The 19,946-nt window shown below is 61.0% G+C and overlaps 1 protein-coding gene across 5 annotated transcripts in view; it reads right to left on the reverse strand.

The window, feature by feature from the left end:
* The window catches only part of ABHD17C (abhydrolase domain containing 17C, depalmitoylase), a 33,312-nt gene that overhangs the window by 9,181 nt on the left and 4,185 nt on the right, over positions 1-19,946 (reverse strand). The window contains exon 2 of one of the 5 annotated variants that reach the window (XM_036355473.1): positions 14,928-15,309. The exons of the other annotated variants lie outside the window; for them this stretch is intronic. Within the exon in view, the coding sequence (XP_036211366.1) occupies positions 14,994-15,309 (316 nt within the window). The 3' untranslated portion in view covers positions 14,928-14,993. Of the gene's footprint in view, positions 1-14,927; positions 15,310-19,946 lie in introns of those variants that run through there. 5 annotated transcript variants of the gene reach the window in all.

Here is a 19,946-nt window from a genome sequence, read left to right on the forward strand (position 1 = left end):
TGATTTTTTACAGAGAGGAAGGGAGAGGGATAGAGAGTTAGAAACATTGATGAGAGAGAAACATCGATCAGCCGCCTCCTGCACGCCTCCCACTGGGGATGTGCCCGCAACCCAGGTACATGCCCTTGACCGGAATCGAACCCGGGACCCTTCAGTCCGCAGGCCGATGTGATATCCACTGAGCCACACCAGCCAGGGCCACCTGCTGTATCTTTCAGAGCATGTCCCCCTCCCCCATGTCCCTGGGCGGGGGGACAGGTGCCCAGCTCTGGCCAGCGCGGGGATCCCCTTCGGGGACCAGCGTGAGTGGAGCCATGACGGGCCTGGGGCGCCCTCTGTCACCCACAGAACGGGCCTCCGTAAGGATCCCCGCGCAGAGGACAGCGCGGCCGCGGGAGGGAGTGGCCGAGCCCAGACGGCAGCTGGAGTTTGGACCTGGGTGGCGCTCACAGGGCTCCGGGGCTCATGAGCCACAGGGAGGAGTGGTCAGGACTGGGGCGGGGTGGGGTGTGCGGGAGGGGGGGGGTGAGGGGCTGGGGCCGGGGCCGGGCGTGGAGATGCGCAGGGCAGGTGAGCAGGACGTGTGACCCTGGCAACCAGACCAGCGAGGACTGAGTCCCGTTATCTGACCTCCTTGCAGCCCGCGTCCCCGGCCACAGAGGGGAGGGCGTGTGGTCCCCTGACCTGCGGGGGGGGGGGGGGCGTGGCGGGGGTGGAAGGGGGGATGAAGTGAGGGAACAAGGGAGGCCCCAGGCAGCCCCCTCTCCCCCCTTGGCCGCTTGCCTGTTTCCATCCCCAGGTGAGGCCCCACCAGGATCTGACGAGGCCCCAGGGGGATCTGACATGGCCCCAGGGGATCTGACGAGGCCCCGGGGGGATCTGACATGGCCCCAGGGGATCTGACATGCCCCGGGGGATCTGACATGGCGCCAGGGGGATCTGACATGGCCCCGGGGGGATCTGACATGGCCCCGGGGGGGATCTGAGGAGGCTCCAGGGTGGTCTGATGAGGCCCTTAAGGATCTGACGAGGCCCCAGGGGATCTGACAAGGCCCCAATGGGATCTGATGAGGCCCCAGGGATCTGACGAGGCCCCAATGGGATCTGACGAGGCCCTGGGGGAGTTATGAGTCATCTGATCACCCGGAGCCCAGCCGATCACCCCGGAGCCCAGCCGATCACCTGGAGCCCAGCTGATCACCGGGGAGCCCAGCCAATCACCCCAGAGCCCAGCCGATCACCCGGGAGCCCAGCCGATCACCCGGGAGCCCAGCCGATCACCCGGAGCGGAGCCCAGCCGATCGATCACCCGGAGCCCAGCCGATCATCCCGGAGCCCAGCCGATCGATCACCCGGAGCCAGCCGATCGATCACCCGGAGCCCAGCCGATCATCCCGGAGCCCAGCCTATCACCAGAGCCCAGCCGATCGATCACCCAGAGCCCAGCCGATCATACCAGAGCCCAGCCGATCACCCGGAGCCCAGCCGATCGATCACCCGGAGCCCAGCCGATCACCCGGAGCCCAGCCGATCGATCACCCGGAGCCCAGCCGATCACCCGGAGCCCAGCCGATCGATCACCCGGAGCCCAGCCGATCACCCGGGAGCCCAGCCGATCACCCGGGAGCCCAGCCGATCACCCGGAGCCCAGCCGATCGATCACCCGGAGCCCAGCCGATCATCCCGGAGCCCAGCCGATCACCCGGAGCCCAGCCGATCGATCACCCGGAGCCCAGCCGATCACCCGGGAGCCCAGCCGATCACCCGGGAGCCCAGCCGATCACCCGGAGCCCCACCGATCACCCGGAGCCCAGCCGATCGATCACCCGGAGCCCAGCCGATCATCCCGGAGCCCAGCCGATCACCAGGAGCCCAGCCAATCGAACACCCGGAGGCCAGCCGATCACCCGGGAGCCCAGCCGATCACCCGGAGCCCAGCCGATCACCCGGGAGCCCAGCCGATCACCCGGAGCCCAGCTGATCACCCGGAGCCATCCGATCATCCCGGAGCCCAGCCGATCACCCGGAGCCCAGCCGATCATCCCGGAGCCCAGCCGATCACCCGGAGCCCATCCGATCACCCGGAGCCACAGCCGATCACCCGGAGCCTAGCCGATCATCCCGGAGCCCAGCCGATCACCCGGAGCCCATCCGATCACCCGGAGCCCATCCGATCACCCGGAGCCCAGCAATCATCCCGGAGCCCAGCCGATCACCCGGAGCCAGCCGATCACCCGAGCCCATCCGATCACCCGGAGCCCATCCGATCACCCGGAGCCCAGCCGATCATCCCGGAGCCCAGCCGATCACCCGGAGCCCATCCGATCACCCGGAGCCCATCCGATCACCCGGAGCCCATCCGATCATCCCGGAGCCCAGCCGATCACCCGGAGCCCATCCGATCACCCGGAGCCCATCCGATCATCCCGGAGCCCAGCCGATCACCCGGAGCCCATCGATCACCCGGAGCCCATCGATCACCCGGAGCCCAGCAGATCACCCGGAGCCCAGCCGATCCCCGGAGCCCATCGGATCACCCGGAGCCCAGCACGATCATCCCGGAGCCCAGCCGATCACCCGGAGCCCAGCCGATCACCAGGAGCCCAGCCGATCATCCCGGAAGCCCAGCCTATCATCCCGGAAGCCCAGCCGATCATCCCGGAGCCCAGCCGATCACCCGGAGCCCAGCCGATCACCCGGGAGCCCAGCCGATCACCCGGAGCCCATCCGATCACCCGGAGCCCAGCCGATCGATCACCCGGAGCCCAGCCGATCATCCCGGAGCCCAGCCGATCGATCACCCGGAGCCCAGCCGATCGATCACCCGTAGCCCAGCCGATCATCCCGAGCCCAGTCGATCACCCAGAGCCCAGCCGATCGATCACCCAGAGCCCAGCCGATCATACCAGAGCCCAGCCGATCACCCGGAGCCCAGCCGATCGATCACCCGGAGCCCAGCCGATCGATCACCGGAGTCCCAGCCGATCACCCGAGCCCAGCCGATCGATCACCCGGAGCCCACCGATCACCCGGAGCCACCGATCACCCGGGAGCCAGCCGATCACCCGGAGCCCAGCCTATCGATCACCCGGAGCCCAGCCGATCATCCCGGAGCCCAGCCGATCACCCGGAGCCCAGCCGATCGATCACCCGGAGCCCAGCCGATCGATCACCCGGAGCCCAGCCGATCACCCGGGAGCCCAGCCGATCACCCGGAGCCCAGCCGATCACCCGGAGCCCAGCCGATCATCCCGGAGCCCAGCCGATCACCCGGAGCCCAGCCGATCACCCGGAGCCCATCCGATCACCCGGAGCCCAGCCGATCATCCCGGAGCCCATCCGATCACCCGAGCCCATCCGATCATCCCGGAGCCCAGCCGATCACCGGAGCCCATCCGATCACCCGGAGCCCATCCGATCATCCCGGAGCCCAGCCGATCACCCGGAGCCCATCGATCACCCGGAGCCCAGCCGATCACCCGGAGCCCATCCGATCATCCCGGAGCCAGCGATCACCCGGAGCCCATCGATCACCCGGAGCCCATCGATCACCCGGAGCCCATCGATCACCCGGAGCCCAGCCGATCACCCGGAGCCCAGCCGATCATCCCGGAGCCCAGCCGATCACCCGGAGCCCAGCCGATCACCCAGAGCCCAGCCGATCACCAGGAGCCCAGCCGATCATCCCGGAAGCCCAGCCGATCATCCCGGAGCCCAGCCGATCACCCGGAGCCCAGCCGATCACCAGGAGCCCAGCCGATCACCCGGAAGCCCAGCCGATCATCCCGGAGCCCAGCCGATCACCCGGAGCCCAGCCGCGGGGCACACAGCCCGGCCCAGACAGGCTCTCATATCCCGCCTCCGTCTCCTGCAGCCCCCGCCCACAGGATGTTAGTTATCAGCCGCCTTGTGCTCAGATCCAAGCAATTTGCACTCAGCATGCCCACGGCGGCCACGTGACATTTCTTTTTAAATATATATTTTATTGATGTCACAGAGGAAGGGAGAGGGAGAGAGAGAAACATCCATGATGAGAGAGGATCATGGACCGGCTGCCTCCTGCACGCCCCCCACTGGGGATGGAGCCCACAACCCGGGCGTGTGCCCTTGGCCGGAATCGAACCCGGGACCCTCCAGTCCGCAGGCCAACGCTCTACCCACTGAGCCACACCGGCCGGGGTGAGGTCTCTGTTATTTACGCGTCACTCTGACCTCCTGTCACACAGACCTGCTGTCCTTGCCATCATCCCTCCTTCCACCTCGCCTGGATTTTTTTTATTTTTAATACAAAACGAAGGAGACCCCTTAGGACAACACACAATCCTGCCACCGTCCCTTCTCCCCCGAGATGAGGGGGTGCCCACAGGAACCCCATCCCTTCTCTCCCGAGATGAGGGGGTGCCCACAGGAACCCCGTCCCTTCTCTCCCGAGATGAGGGGGTGCCCACAGGAACCCCGTCCCTTCTCTCCCGAGATGAGGGGGTGCCCACAGGAACCCCGTCCCTTCTCTCCCGAGATGAGGGGGTGCCCACAGGAACCCCGTCCCTTCTCCCCCGAGATGAGGGGGTGCCCACAGGAACCCCGTCCCTTCTCTCCTAGAGATGAGGGGGTGCCCACAGGAACCCCGTCCCTTCTCTCCTAGAGATGAGGGGGTGCCCACAGGAACCCTGCCCCTTCTCTCCTAGAAATGAGGGGGTGCCCACAGGACCCTGTCCCTTCTCTCCCGAGATGAGGGGTGCCCACAGGAACCCACCAAAGGACCCAGGTGCCGGTGGACACACAGACCCCTCTCTGGGCGGCACCCTGCCATCTGAATGCATCCGGCGCAGGATTCCAGTGTCTATATTTGGACACTCAAGGGCAGTGGTCAGCGAGTCGTCTGCTTCTAAAACATCCCCTTCGTCCGCCACAGGCTGGGGGAGCAGGGGGGGGCCGTGGGCTCCCCAGGGCAGCCTGACTCCGGGTGGTCTCACCCACCGGACCATCATTTCCTTCTCAGACGAGGCCGGAGGTGGCGTCCACAGACACGGCGATTCGGGTGCCTGGTGGCGGGCAGACCTAACGGAGCGCGGGCCACGTCCTGATGCCGGACACACAGGAAGCCCCTGGGGCACCGGGACGGCCTGTGTGCGGATCGGCGATCCACAGGCCGGGCTAGCGGCCACGGTCCTCCCCACGCACCGGCTGTGGCCCGGGGAACACCCGCGGGACCCGCCTGCCGAGGCCGACGCGACCCCGGGGACACTCCGAGCCCTTCTGGACCCCCCACGTCTACGCGTCAATCAAGCCACGCTCTCGACCTCCCCCTGTGCGTCTCGCGTGTTCCCCGTTGTGGTCCCGGCCGGTGTGGCTCCGTGGATAGAGCGCCGGCCTGGGAACGGAGGGGTCCCGGGTTCGATTCCCGGTCAAGGGCACGGACCTCGGTGGCAGGCTCCATCTCGTCCCCGGCCCCGGTCGGGGCGCGTGCAGGAGGCAACCCATGGAGGTGTCTCTCTCACATCGACGTGTCTCTCTCTGCGTCTCTCCCCCTCCCGCTCCCTCTCTCTAAAATCCATGGGAAAATACCCTCGGGGGAGGACGCACAAAAAACAAAGAAAATACTGTGTCTCCGACGGAAATCACTCAGGAAATGAAGGGATTTCCCCTGCCAGTCAGGCGTCCACCAGGGACGGAGACCGGGCTTCTGTTCGGAAATGACCCTCGGTCCTCGCGGAAACTCGGGCTAGGGACACACCTCCAGGCCCGTCACACCCGGGCCAGAGCCTGGAGCTGGCGCCCCACCTCCCCACCGGTCGACGGGAGTGTGGAGGGCAGAGCCGGCCAGGCCTCGGGCGTGGATTCCACATGCTACGGGGACAGGGGGCTCAGGACCCACGGGCAGAGCCTGGGATGAGTGCTGATTAAACACAGGAGCCCGTCGGGCGTGGCTCAGTGGCTGAGCGTCGACCTAGGAACCAGGAGGTCAGGGTTCGATTCCCGGTCAGGGCACAGGCCCGGGTTGCGGGCTCCATCCCCAGTGGGGGGCGTGCAGGAGGCAGCCGGTCCATGATTCTCTCTCATCATTGACGAGAGGCACAGTGCATGAAATCCGTGCACCGGCAGGGCCCCTAGGCCTGGCTGGCAATCAGGGCTGAACTCTGGGGCAGCCGGCGGGGTGACGTGGGGGCCCTCGCTGGCACCCACCTTGGCCGGCCTGGTGCCTCCTGCTCGCCAGCCCCACCCCCTGCGGCCACCTGCAGTCGCCTCCCTCTGCGGGGCAACCGGCACCCGCCTTGGCCGGCCTGGGGCCTGCAGGCTGGGGCCCGCTCCAGCGTTGGGCGTCTGCCCCCTGGTGGTCAGCGTGCGTCATAGTGACTGGCCATTCCGTCGGTCGGTCTACCAGTCGGTCGATTTGCATATTAGGCTTTTAATATATAGGACTAGTGGCCCGGTGCACGAAATTAGTGCACATTAAAAGGGGATTCATTACAGGAAATATTTTAATACTGCTATTTGCCCTTTCTCTACAATAGAAGTGTCAGAGATGAAAGAAAATTAGTAAAATGTATCTGAAAATCAGACTCCTGTCAGAGTCTGGGGCGCGCCGCGGGACCCAGAGTCAAGTCCCCGCCCACCCACATGCGCCTCGAAATCACACGAGATTCAGACACAGCCGGCCCCACCCCTGTCAAGCCCCGCTGGGCGGGTGGCGCAGCCTCAGGGCCCCTGTCAAGTCCCGCCGAGTGGGGGGCACGGCCTGAGGTCCCCCGTCAAGCCCCACTGGGTCGGGGGTGCAGCCTCAGGTCCCGCTGCCCCGGCCTGGTGCCACGGAGCCTCAAGTCTCTGCTGATCGCTCGTTACAGCTCGTTACGGGAACCCCACCTCCACTGTGGGTGCAGCCATCTTTGTGATGGTGTGATGATCAATTTGCATATTGCCTCTTTATTATATAGCATGTTTATCTCTCTCTCTTTCTCCCTCTCCCTGTCTCTCTGAAAGCAATAAAAATCTATATATTTTAAAAGGCAGGATAAGCCGTAGCCCCGACATTGCGACACGCCCTCTCTTGAACCCGACCCTCACCTGCAAGGTGCTGTCAGCAGTTCTCCAGCTGAAGGCCCAGGCAGCTGGGGGGTTGTCACCCAGGGCCACAGAGCAGGCAGGTGGCAGCGCCCGGCTCCGAGCCCAGGTCAGATGCTACCTCCAAAGGTCATGGGCCCCTCACCTCCCCGTGGCCACCGACGACCAGGGCCAGGGGGCAGCTCCTTGGTGACCAGGTGAAGTCAGGAGCACATGAGACCTGACCACCGCCCTTTCCCCGTGTCCGTAAGGATGTCACCAGTCCTTCCCTCGCTCCACACTCACATCTTTACGAATTAACTAGTGGCCCGGTGCACGAATTCCTGCACCAGTGGGGTCCCTCGGCCTGGCCTGCGGGATCGGGCCGAAACCGGCTCTCTGACATCCCCCGAGAGGTCCCGGATTGCGAGAGGGCCCAGGCCAGGCCGAGGGACCCCACCGGTGCACGATCGGGGTGGGGGAGGGGCTGCGGGAAGGCTCCCGGGCATGTCCAGCCCCGATCGGCTGGACTCCAGCAGCAAGCTCACCTATGGGTCGAAGCGTCTGCCCCCTGGTGGTCAGTACATGTCATAGCGAGCGGATGAGCGGCCTTAGCAGATCATTAGCATATTACGCTTTGATTGGTTGAACGGCCACCTGGACCACCAGACACTTAGCACATTAGGCTTTTATTATATGGGATTTGAGAAACAGAGAGAGAGAGAGAGACATCGATTTGTTGCTTCACTGACTCGTGCATTCATTGGCCGATTCTTGTCTGTGCGCTGACCAGGCATCGAACCCGCAACCTTGGCAAACTGGGATAATGCTCCAGCCGAGATACCCCGCCAGGGCCACACTCATATATATATTTTTTTAAAATATATTTTCATTGGTTTCTGTGCCCTGACCGGGAATCGAACCCTGACCTCCTGGTTCACAGGTTGACGCTCAACCACGGAGCCACGCCGGCCAGGCCACCCTCACACCTTTAAATGATGCAGCATCAGACCTCCCTGGACACCCCGCAATCAATGGAGCAGCAGAAATCAGCACAGACGCCCCCCCCCGACCAGTCACCGGCTCCCCGAGCCCCGGGCAGGCTCAGGTCCGCCGGCACAGACGCCGGAATAACACAGCTGGGCCCCGCTCTCGGGAGCCCCTCCGTGTCCTCCTCCCGTCCCCCTCCCCCCAGCACTGCCCCGGCGTCTCAGGAAAACGGTCCCTCTCTCTAGAAAGGGACCGAGTCCTGCCCTGGCCAGTGTGGCTCAGTGGATAGAGCCTCGGCCTGCAGACTGCAGGGTCCTGGGTTCGATTCCGGTCAGGGCACAGGCCCGGGTTGCAGGCTTGATCCCCAGTGTGGGGCGTGCAGGAGGCAGCCCATCCATGATTCTCTCTCATCATGGATGTTTCTCTCTCTCTCCCTCCCCTTTCCTCTCTGAAACCAATAAAAACATATTAAGAATAAAAAAAAAGAAAGGGGTTGAGTCCTAACATCTGGAGAATGCCCGGTCAGGACGGGCGAGAGGCCCAACAGTGGCTGGAGGAATGCGGACTATTCGAACGCTCCAGGCCGCACGGGCTCCGCGGACACGCCTCGCCCAGGCCCACCTGCCCCGCGGCCGCTTGGTCTGGGTTTCTCAGCTCCGATTCCTCCGGGACCCAGACTCTGTGCCACCCCCTCCCTGGCTCATCGCCCCCAATCTCTGAGGTGCAGGGAGCTGAGCAGGGAGCGACCCACGGCGGCTGGCACGGCCCCTCGGTGCCTCCCCCTGGCTGTTCTCCAAGACACTGCAGCATCAACGCATCTCATAACAGCGGCTACAGAACCAGGCTACTTGGGAAATGCTACTCAGCGCAGGATTTTTTTATATTTTTTTACTGGAGGCCCGGGGCACGAAATTTGTGCACGGGGTGGGGGGTTGTCCTCAGCCCGGCCTGCACCCTCCCCAATCTGGGACCCCTCGGGGGATGTCTGACTGGCGGTTTAGGGTGGGATCGGGCCTACACCGGCAGTCGGACACCCCTCTTGCAATCTGGGACTGCTGGCTCCTAACCACTCGCCTGCCTGCCTGACTGATTGCCCCTAACCGCTCCCCTGCCGGCCCGATCGCCCCCAACTGCCCTCCCCTGCCGGCCCGATCGCCCCCAACTGCCCTCCCCTGCCGGCCCGATCGCCCCCAACTGCCCTCCCCTGCTGCGACCTCCGCCAGGACCGGCCTCCTCCATGCCATGCGGAGCCGTGGGACGCCCAGGCCTCACCACACAGAGTGGCCGCTGGGCCCCGCCTCCTCTGTGCGCGCAGCCATCTTGTGATGACGTCACGCGTGAGGGCCACCCAGGCTGTCATTAGTATAGACTATTTTTGTTCATCCTCCCCCGAGGACATTTTCCCATTGATTTAAACAGAGTGGAAGGGAGAGGGAGAGACAGAGAGACACATAGATGCGAGAGACACACATCGATGGGCTGCCTCCTGCACGAGCCCCGACCAGGGCCCGGGCCGGGGAGGAGCCTGCAAAACCGAGGTCCGTGCCCTTGACCGGAATCGAACCCGGGACCCTTTGGTCTGCAGGCCGGCGTGCTATCCACTGAGCCACACCGGCCGGGGCCTGGTACGGGACGGAAAACACCAATAGTGGGGCAGCTGATAAACACTGGCCAAGTAAAGGCACGTGTCCTCGTTGTCTGCAAAAAACCACCCAACGCAAAAATAAAAGGTGTTTACGTGTGACAGAGATGACAAGAGAAGGCAAGCTCTCCAGGCAGCTGAGGGCAGGAGCACCCAGGAGGCCCCTCCCTGCCCCCCCCAGAACCAGAAGGTATCAGGGCTCAGTGGCTGAGTGTCGACCTATGAACCAGGAGGTCACGGGGGTCAGGGGCGCAGGCCCGGTTGCAGGCTCCATCCCCAGTGTGGGGCGTGCAGAGGGCGGCCGGTCCATGATTCTCTGCTATCACGGATGTTTCCATCTCCCTCGCCCTCTCCCTTCCTCTCTGACATCAATAAAAAACACAGCCCTAACTGGTGTGGCTCAGTGGGTAGAGCGTCGGCCTGCGGACTGAAGGGTCCCGGGTTCGATTCCGGCCAAGGGCATGTATCTTGGTTGCGGGCACATTCCCAGTAGGAGTGTGCAGGAGGCGGCTGATCGATGTTTCTCTCTCATCGATGTTTCTAACTCTCTGCCCCTCTCCCTTCCTCTCTGTATAAAATCAATAAAATATATTTTAAAATAAATAAAATACAATAATAAAATAAAATAAAATAAAATAGAGAAAGGGAGGTCGGAGGGCAAGGATGAACTTGGACATGAAAACCGATGGCCGGCCTAGAAACTTAACTCGGGGGAGAGGGCATCCGGCTGAGGACGGGATATCAGAGGAGCCGGACCAAGGGATGGAGCTGGGAGGGACCATGAGGAGCAGCCAGGAGTCTGGGTGACAGAGGCGGGGGGGAGCAGGGGCCTGGGGGACCCACCCCTCCAGGCCCCAGGGAAGGCGGGGCTGCTGGGAGGCGGGGAGGCGGGTTCAGATATGGAAGGTCTCAGAGGCAGAGGGATGAAGCCAGTCCATTACTTAGCATCACAAAGGCTGCCAGGGGGACCCAAAAATAACCTCAGAGGCTGGAAATAGCCAGAGGAAGCCCGCGGGCTGGAGGGCCAAGAAAAGCCAGTATTTCTCAGCAGAGCGTCAACAGAGACCGTGAAAGCCGCCCGTCCCCCCACCCCCGGGTGCCGGGGCCAGGGGGGAGGGGGCCACGGTAGCTTTTCTTTTCTTTTCTTTTTATTTTTCAAAACATATATTTTTTTATTTCACAAAGAAAGGGAGCCCTGGCCGGTGTGGCTCAGTGGATAGGCCGTCCGCTTGCGGACTGAAGGGTTCTGGGTTCGATTCCCGGTCAGGGCACAGGCCCGGGTTGCAGGCTCGATCCCCAGTGGGGGGTGTGCAGGAGGCGGCCGGTCCATGATTCCCTCTCATCATGGATGTTTCTCTCTCTCTCCCTTCCTCTCTGAAATCAATAAAAAAGATATTTAAAAAAATAATAAAAGAAGGGAGAGGGAGAGAGAGAGAAACATCCATGATGAGAGAGAATCACGGACCGGCTGCCTCCTGCACGCCCCACACTGGGGGTGGAGCCCACAACCCCGGGCCTGTGCCCTGACCGGAAATCAAACCGTGGCCTCCTGATTCATAGACCGACACCCAACCACACCGGCCAGGGCTCCACACAAGCATAACCGGTGCTTAGTGACATACCGGGCTGTACTTACTGAGACTTATTCCCCAGGATACCCCAAGGGCACTCAAAAGAGAATCAGGCCCTGGCCGGTGTGGCTCAGTGGATAGAGCGTCGGCCTGCGGACCAAAGGGTCCCGGGTTCGATTCCAGCCAAGGGCACGGACCTCGGTGGCAGGCTCCTCCCCGGCCCGGGCCCTGGTCGGGGCGCGTGCAGGAGGCGACCCATCCATGTGTCTCTCTCACATCGATGTTTCTCTGTCTCTTCCTGTCTCTTCCACTCTCCCTAAAAATCAATGGAAAAACATCCTCGAGGGAGGATGGACAAGAACAAAAAAAGGAGAAAAAGCATCAGGAGGTGCTTCCTCCCTGTATTTCCCTCAGAACCACACAAGAACATACACACAGCCCCTGCCCGGCCGGCGTGGCTCCGTGGCTGAGCATCGACCTAGGAACCGGGAGGTCAGGGCTCGATTCCCGGTCAGGGCACAGGCCCGGGTGGCGGCTCCATCCCCAGCGTGGGGCGTCCAGGAGGCGGCCGGTCCATGGTTCTCTCATCGCTGATGTCTCTATTTCTACCTCTCTCTCTCCCCCTCCCTTCTTTTCTGAAATTAATAATAAAAAAAAAAATGCATTAAAAAACCAACAGAAGAGCCCAACCTGGGACTCGGTGCATAAACCCGTCCTGAGAACTGCCAGGGGCCCAGCTCGTGAGCAGCTGGCGTGATCGCATCGCCCGTCCCCGGTGGGCACGGCCGGGGAGCCCCCGCCCTGGTTCTCTCCGAGGCCGAGGCCCCACGGACGCGGGCGGGGGGCGGGGGGGGCGGGCAGTGGCTGTTAAGGGTTTCCACTCCCCATCGCGGAAGGGAGCTCCTGGCCTCAGCGGGACACGCTGGCCCGATGTTAAATGCTCGGACAGAAACGAGTTTAAAACAGGTCATCGTGCTGTTTAAGGCCCATGTCTGGAGGGACGGGGAGCGAGAAATAAAACCGGGCAGCACGGGGAGGGAGGGGGGAGGGAGGGAGGGAGGAAGGGAGGGAGGGAGGGGGTGGGGGGGGGGGGAGGGGGGGGGGGGAGGGAGGGAGGAGGAAGGGAGGGAGGGAGAGGAGGCTGGACCGCGTGCACCCGGCTGCTTCACTCACGGGCGGGTCACGGGCGGGCGGGCTCGTTCGAAAGCAGCCGTCGACGTGCGAAAACACTGAAACCCGCAGAGCTTCTGTGGGTTTATTGGAGCCGAACGGCCGACAATCTAGACAATTGCCGGGAAGCTGAACTCTCAACGGATGGGGATCGTGCTCCGGGAAGGGGGTGTTCGCCTATTTGTATACGTTGCAATCGAAGGAGGGGCGGAGGTGGGCGACAGGAGATCCACGGGGGACGGATGAGGGAGGCGGGAGCACGCAAAGCAGGGGGGGGGGGGGGCCCTGGGATTGGGTAACAAGGTGATGGACACCTGCTTCTTTTGCTCAGGTGGGTGCAGGAGTATTAACGGTCGCCGATCCTATCCTATGTGACAAAGAGGGGATATGCAAATTGACCCTCACGCCCTCACAAGGTGGCTGCCTGCAACCAGGCGGGCAGGGGGTTAGTGAGGGGCGACCAAATGGCTGAACAGCAGGCTGCGTGGGCGACCAGGCCGGCGGGGGAGGGCCGTGAGGGGCGACCAGGCCGGCGGGGGGGGGACAGTTGGGGGCAACCAGGCCGGTGGGGGGGGGGCAGTTGGGGGCAACCAGGCCGGCGGGGGGCAGTGGGGGACGGACAGGCCGGTGGGGGGGGGCAGTTGGGGGCAACCAGGCCGGGGGGGGCAGTTAGGAGCGACCAGGCCGGTGGGGGGGGACAGTTGGGGGCAACCAGGCCAGCGGGGGAGGGGACAGTTGGGGGCAACCAGGCCGGGGGGGGCAGTTAGGAGCGACCAGTGGGGGGGGGGACAGTTGGGGGCGACCAGGCAGGCAGGCAGGTGAGCAGTTAGGAGCCAGCGGTCCAGGATTGTGAGAGGGATGTCCGACTGCCGGTTTAGGCCGGATCCCAGGGATTGGGCCTAAACCAGCAGTCTGACATCCCCCAAAGGGTCCTAGATTGGAGAGGGTGCAGGCGGGGCTGAGGACCCCCCCCCCAGTGCTCGAATTTCGTGCACCGGGCCTCTAGTTAAAACCATAACCTACAATGCAGGGCTCTGTGGCCTGTGCCCTGGTGCCATGTGTCCTGCCCCGAGGGGTCTGGAGGAAGGGGGGTTACATTCCCCAGGTGTGTCATCTCAGAGGCAAAAAGACAGCAGGCTCAGTAAAGCCTGGAGCTGATCTTTGTCCGGGAAGATACTGGCCTCGGACATGACCGCCCCACTACCAACTGCTTTTTAATGTAAAGGTTTTCAGTTCAGCCCTGGCCAGTGTGGCTCAGTGGATAGCGTGTCGGCCCGAGGACTGAAGGGTCCCGGGTTCGATTCCCGGCCAGGGGCACATGCCCGGGCTGGGGGGGGGGGGTCGATCCCCAGTTGGGGGGCGTGCAGGAGGCGGCCGATCCCTGGTTCTCTCTCATCATGGATGTTCCTCTCTCTCCCTCCCCCTTCCTCTCTGACATCAATAAATTATATACATACTAAAAAGACCTCCTTTCTTTGAAAACAAAAGAAGTTTTAATGTCAGGCCACCCTGTGTGGTGACTAGAGGCCTGGAGTTAGCCAGGCCGCCCCGCAGGCCCCCCCTGAGCGGCTCGGCTGAGCGCGGGGCCCCTTTCCGTCCACACAGGGACAGAAGTCGCTGCGGATGGCGGCAACGTCAGGGAACGCCGCCCAGAGCAGGTTTAAGTCCAAAGGAATACACGGCAGCTTCGCCCCGGCTGCCGACCGACACCCCAAGGCTGGTGCCAGCCGCTCACTCCCCCCAAGGTCCCTCCGCGTCCCCCTGGACCGCCATGTGCCCCCCCCCCCCCAGACGAGGCTTCGGTCACAGAGCAGGTGCGCCCAGTGCGCTGGCGACGCCAAAACCCTTTAGATTCTCAGCGGTTCTCAACCTGTGGGTCGCGGCCCCTTTGGGGGTCAAACGCCCCTTTCACAGGGGTCGCCTCAGACCGTCGGAAAACACATCTATAATGACAGATTGTTTTTGTGATCAATCACTGTGCCTTCATGATGTTCAATGTGTCACCGTGAAAATCCATCCTGCAGATCAGATATTTACGTGACGATCCATCACAGCAGCGACATGACAGCGATGAAGCAGCCACGGAAATAATGTGATGGTTGGGGGTCCCCGCAGCGTGAGGAGCCGTATGAGAGGGGCCGCGGCGTGAGGAAGGTTGAGAACCGCGGCCTTAGAGACACGGCTGCTCACGTCGCTAAAGGCTGGTTACTGCAAACCGTTTCGTTTCTTTCCCTCCGTCTATTCAGCGGCTTTAAAAATTCATTTTTCTTCCATTGTTTTTATTGATTGATTTTACTTTTATTTTTAAATATATGTTTATGGATGTCAGAGAGGAAGGGAGAGGGAGAGAGAGAAACATCAGTGATGAGAGAGAATCCTGGACCGGCCGCCTCCTGCACGCCCCCCACTGGGGAGGGAGCCCGCAACCCGGGCCTGTGCCCTGACCGGGAATCGAACCCGGGACCTCAGTTCGAAGGCTGACACTCTATCCACTGAGCCACACCGGCCAGGGCTTATTTATTGATTTGGGGGAGAGAGAGAGAGGGGGAAACATCGATTTGTTGTTCCGCTTTCTAATGCGCTCACTGGTTGGTCCTTGTCTGTGCCCCGTCTGGGGACCGAGCCGGCCACCTCAGTGTATTGGGGCGACGCTCGAACCCCCTGAGCTCAGGGCCGGGGCCGAAATTCACGTTTCCACTGTTCACGTAAAAAAACCACTGAAACCTGTGAAGCATTTTTGTGAGTTTATTTGAGCCAAACTGTCGACGTAGGCCGGGAAGCAGAACCTCAGCGAAGGGAGGTAGTGCTCCGGAGAACGGCGGGTCACGTCCGTATTTACACGTGAAATCCGTGGGTGACACATTTAAGGAGGTGGGATCAAGCGAAGGGGGGGGACCTCTGTGATAGGATAAAAAGCAAAATGATGGACACATACTTAGGGGGGTGCAGGCACAATTCACATGATAATGAAGGAATCTGTGGCATCTGCCCTGGCGCCCAGCACATTTGGTTGTGCCCCAGGGGCTCCAGAAAAAGGGAAGTTACAAGTGACCCAGACGTTTCAAGGGCATGTTATCATCGAGGCAAAAGGACAGACAGGCTCCGCTACGGTAAAGGTTGGGCCTTATCCGGGAAGATATCGGCTTCGGACGGGCCTGCCCACCGTCACTGCTTCTGGTTCAGGTTTGATTTCAGCCCGTCCTGTGTGGTGGCTTGAGGTCTGGAGTCTGCAAACTGCCGCAGGCCTCCCCTGAGCTGTCGGGTCAGCTGTGGCCCCTCTCGCCCACACCGCACGCAAACCCCGGCTCTCGGTGAACAGTGACTTACCAGTGTCATTCACAGCAAGCACTGCGGGCCTTTCCCGGTGCACAGGCAAGTAAACTGAGGCACAGAGCCACCGCCAGGCCGGGGGATGCAAACCCGGGCGCCCCCGAGGTCCCCCCCCCCCGGCCCCCCTCCCCCAGGGCTCTGTGGACTAATCCTTCGCCACCTGCATCTAATCAGGCCTCAGGGGACAAAGGGCAAAGTCCGCAGAGCCATGGGGGGGGGGGGGCTCCCCGGCAAGGGCACCCCAGTGGCCGCCTCCTTAGAAAATGCCTTTCCTCCCTTTCAATGGATTTCCAGGGGTTCCCGGGCATTTTTCTTCTTCAGAAAAACCTTGAGACAAAAAGGCGAATTCCATCGCAGGGGGAGGGGGACGCGGCTCTCCGGGGAATTCAAAGTCACCTTTCAAATGCAAATTGGAGGTTTTTTCTTTTCTTTCTGAGCCAGAGAAAACCTGCGAACAATGAGAGGCTATGCAAGCCCAGCACCCAGCCTCCGTCCACCCTCAGGGGCTGGGTTTGTTGCAGGACCGAAATGTGCAAGATTCCTCACGCCTCCTCACGCTCAGACCCTGTGATTCTGAGAAAAGGAACCCCCAAAATATTAGGTAGCCCGGCCGGCGTGGCTCCGGGGCTGAGCGTCGACCTAGGAACCAGGAGGTCGGGGTTCGAGTCCCGGTCAGGGCACAGGCCCGGGTTGCAGGCTGGGTCCCCAGTGTGGGGCGTGCAGGAGGCGGCCGGTCCGTGATTCTCTCTCATCATGGATGTTCCTCTCTCTCTCTGAAATCAATAAAAACATATTTTTTGAAAATGTATTTTAATCCAACTTAATTATATAAAATGTGTTTAGAAATGATTAGCATGTGAATAGTCCTTTTCTAACATATAGATAGATAGATATGTATATATATGTGTGTGTATATATATATATCTGTATGTATTTTAAATATATTTTTATTGATTTCAGAGAGGAAGGGAGAGGGAGAGATTGAAACATCCATGACAAGAGAGAATCATGGGTCGGCCGCCTCCTGCACGCCCCGCACTGCGGATGGGCCCGCAACCCGGGCCTGTGCCCTTGACCGGAATCGAACCCAGGACCCTTCTGTCCTCAGGCCGACGCTCTATCCACTGAGCCAGACCAGCTAGGGCTAACATATGTATATATATATATTTTTTTAATTTTTTACTTATTGATTTTTAAGGAGAGAGAGAGGAACACTGGTGTGCTGTTCCACTAATTGATGCATCATTGGTGGCTTCTTGTACGTGCGCCCTGACTGGGGATCGAACCCACAACCTTGGTGCACGGGGACGACACCCTAACCAGCTGGGCTACCGGCCACGGAATATGCATAAATGCAAATGTTTCAAGTTAGAAGGGCGGCAATGATCACTGAAAAACTCAGCGATTGCCAGCACAGACTCCGAACCTCCCTGGAGCTCTTTAAGACGACGGGGATAAACCAAGAAGTGGAACCAGCCTCCAACAATCTGGCATCGCAGAACTTGCCGTCCGCATAATTACACGCCCCCCCCCTCCCCCCCCCCCCCGGCCTCGTTCTGCCCAGGACGGCCCCTAAAGACAGCTCTGGAGCAAGATGGAGCTTGCGCCCTGGCTGGTGTGGCTCAGTGGATAGAGCGTCGGTCTGCGGACTGAAGGCAGAGCAGGCCCTGAGAGCTCAGCCCGGACCGGACACGCGATGGCCGACGGAGCCGAGGAGGGGCGGTGTGCAAAGGCGCGGGCGGCGGGTGTTGGGTGACAGGTAGTAAGGTTTCCGCTTCCTCTAAGGGCGCTCTGGGGACATAAACACCTCGGTCAACGAGGTGCAGCCCGACTTAAAATGCTAATGCAGGGCCCTGCCGGCCGCGTGGCTCAGTATTTCAGCATCGACCTAGGAACCAGGAGGTCACGGGTTCGATTCCCGGTCAGGGCACAGGCCCGGGTTGCAGGCTCAAACCCCAGTGTGGGGCGTGCATGAGGCAGCCGGTCCATGGTTCTCTCTCATCATGGATGTTTCTCTCTCTCTCTCTCTCCTCTCTGAAATCAATAAAAATTTATTTAAAAAGAATTACTAATGCATAGCCCTAGCCAGTGTGGCTCAGTGGATAGAGCATCGGCCTGCGGACCGACGGGTCCCGGGTTCGATTCCGGTCAGGGCACGTGCCCGGGTTGCAGGCTCCACCCCCAGTGGAGGGCAGACAGGAGACACCGATCCATGATTCTCTCTCATCATTGATGTTTCTACCCCTCCCTCTCCCGTCCTCTCTGAAATCAATAAAAAAATATATATTTTTAAAAATACAAATGCATCTGCCGTGCCCCAAAGCTAAAACAGGACAGGCCGGGCCCAGTCAAAGACGCTCTTTCCCCTTCATCGCAAATAAAGCCAACATCCCCCAGCCCACACCCACCAAGCAAGGCTTGCCCTGCTGTTATCTACGTGTGTGCGGGGTGGGGAGGGAGGGAGCGAGTTCTTTAACACTACAGGCCCAGTGCACGAAATTCATGCGGGGGGGGGGGGGGGGGGTCCCCTAACCTTGGCCTGCACCCTCTCACAATCCGGGACCGCTAGCTTCTAACCCCTCTGCCTGCCTGATGGCCCCTAACTACTCTGCTGCCTGCCTGATCATCCCTAACACCTCTGTCTCGGCCCCCGCCACCGTGGCTTAGTCTGGAAGGACGTCCAGAATGACGTCCGGAAGGTCATTCGACTGTCTGGCCTAATTAGCATATTACACTTTCATTATTACAGATGCGTCTGATGGGAGCGCCTGGTGTTCCCCGTGATCGGAGCCTGCGGTGACTACAGCCCTGATACTCTCTAATAATAAACGGGTAATATGCTAATTAGACTGGACGTCCTTCCAGACGACCTTCCGGACGAAGCCGGGCCTATGAGGGAAGCCTCAGTCTCGGGTGCGAGGGAAGCCGGTGCCGGCAGCCGGGGGAAGGAGGGCCTGCTCTTGCACGGATTTCGTGCACCGGGCCTCTAGTTGTACTGATCACGCTGAACAACGCTGACAGCCCACTGTGCTCTTACTAAATGATAAAAAAAAATCTATTATTTATCATTATTATTACTGCCATTATCATTTTTTAAAATATATATTTTTATAGATTTCAAAGAGAGGAAGGGAGAGAGAGAGAAACATCAGTGATGGGAGAGAATCACGGATCGGCTGCCTCCTGCACGCCCCCCACTGGGGATCCAGCACGCAACCCGGGCCTGTGCCCCGACCGGGACTCGAACCCTGACCTCCTGGTTCCTAGGTCGACGCTCAGCCACTGAGCCCCGCCCGCTGGCCGCCTCCCTCAGTTTCAACACACCCGGTTTTAGAGTTAAGTCTTCCTCGTGGCTGGTCTGGTACAGGGTGCCGCCAGCTTCCTTTCTGGAAGGATCCGCCTGCCTTCGCCCGACGGCAGACGCCATTCCTAACAGGTTCCCTGCTCGCTCAGGGTCGCAGCCTCCCAGCACTCCCCCCTCGGTGGCCTGGCCGGCCCCCCTGAGACCACAGAGCGGGGCTGTCAGGCCGTTCCCTCCAGCAGGTCCAGGGAAGCCACTCCCTGCTCCTCCCGGAGAGACCCACACGGGGCAGGCCACTCGCCACGGACAGACGCTCTGACGGCCCGGGGTCCCCAGCCGCCGTCCCCGGACGGACGGGTTTTCCTGTTCCGATCCCGCAAAGCCACACGGACGTCGTGACACGGCCCCGCGTGCTGACACATTCCAAACGCCGCTGGGACCGAACCCGTGTTTCCACGGCACAAAGGGACCGTGTGGGGTTCACGACACACCGGGGGGCCGACCACAGCGTCCGGTCCAAACACGGAATCGCTACATGCGTGTTTAATGGGTGATGGCTGGCTGGTCCAATGAATGAATGAATGAATGAATGAGAGGATGGAATCTTAAGTCCGGTCCAAACACGGAATCGCTACATGCGTGTTTAATGGGTGATGGCTGGCTGGTCCAATGAATGAATGAATGAATGAATGAATGAATGAATGAATGAGAGGATGAAATCTTAAGTCTTTCCTCATCTGCCTTTGGCACTCAGGCTATGAGTCTCTTATTTATCAGTGGTGAACGGAACCACGAATACCCCATCTCTCTCCTTGCCCTAGATCAGTGGTCGGCAAGCTGCGGCTCGAGAGCCACATGCGGCTCTTTGGCCCCTTGAGTGTGGCTCTTCCACAAAATACCGACT

The sequence above is a fragment of the Myotis myotis genome, unplaced genomic scaffold (assembly GCF_014108235.1).
Source record: "Myotis myotis isolate mMyoMyo1 unplaced genomic scaffold, mMyoMyo1.p scaffold_m19_p_22, whole genome shotgun sequence".
Taxonomy (NCBI): domain Eukaryota; kingdom Metazoa; phylum Chordata; class Mammalia; order Chiroptera; family Vespertilionidae; genus Myotis; species Myotis myotis.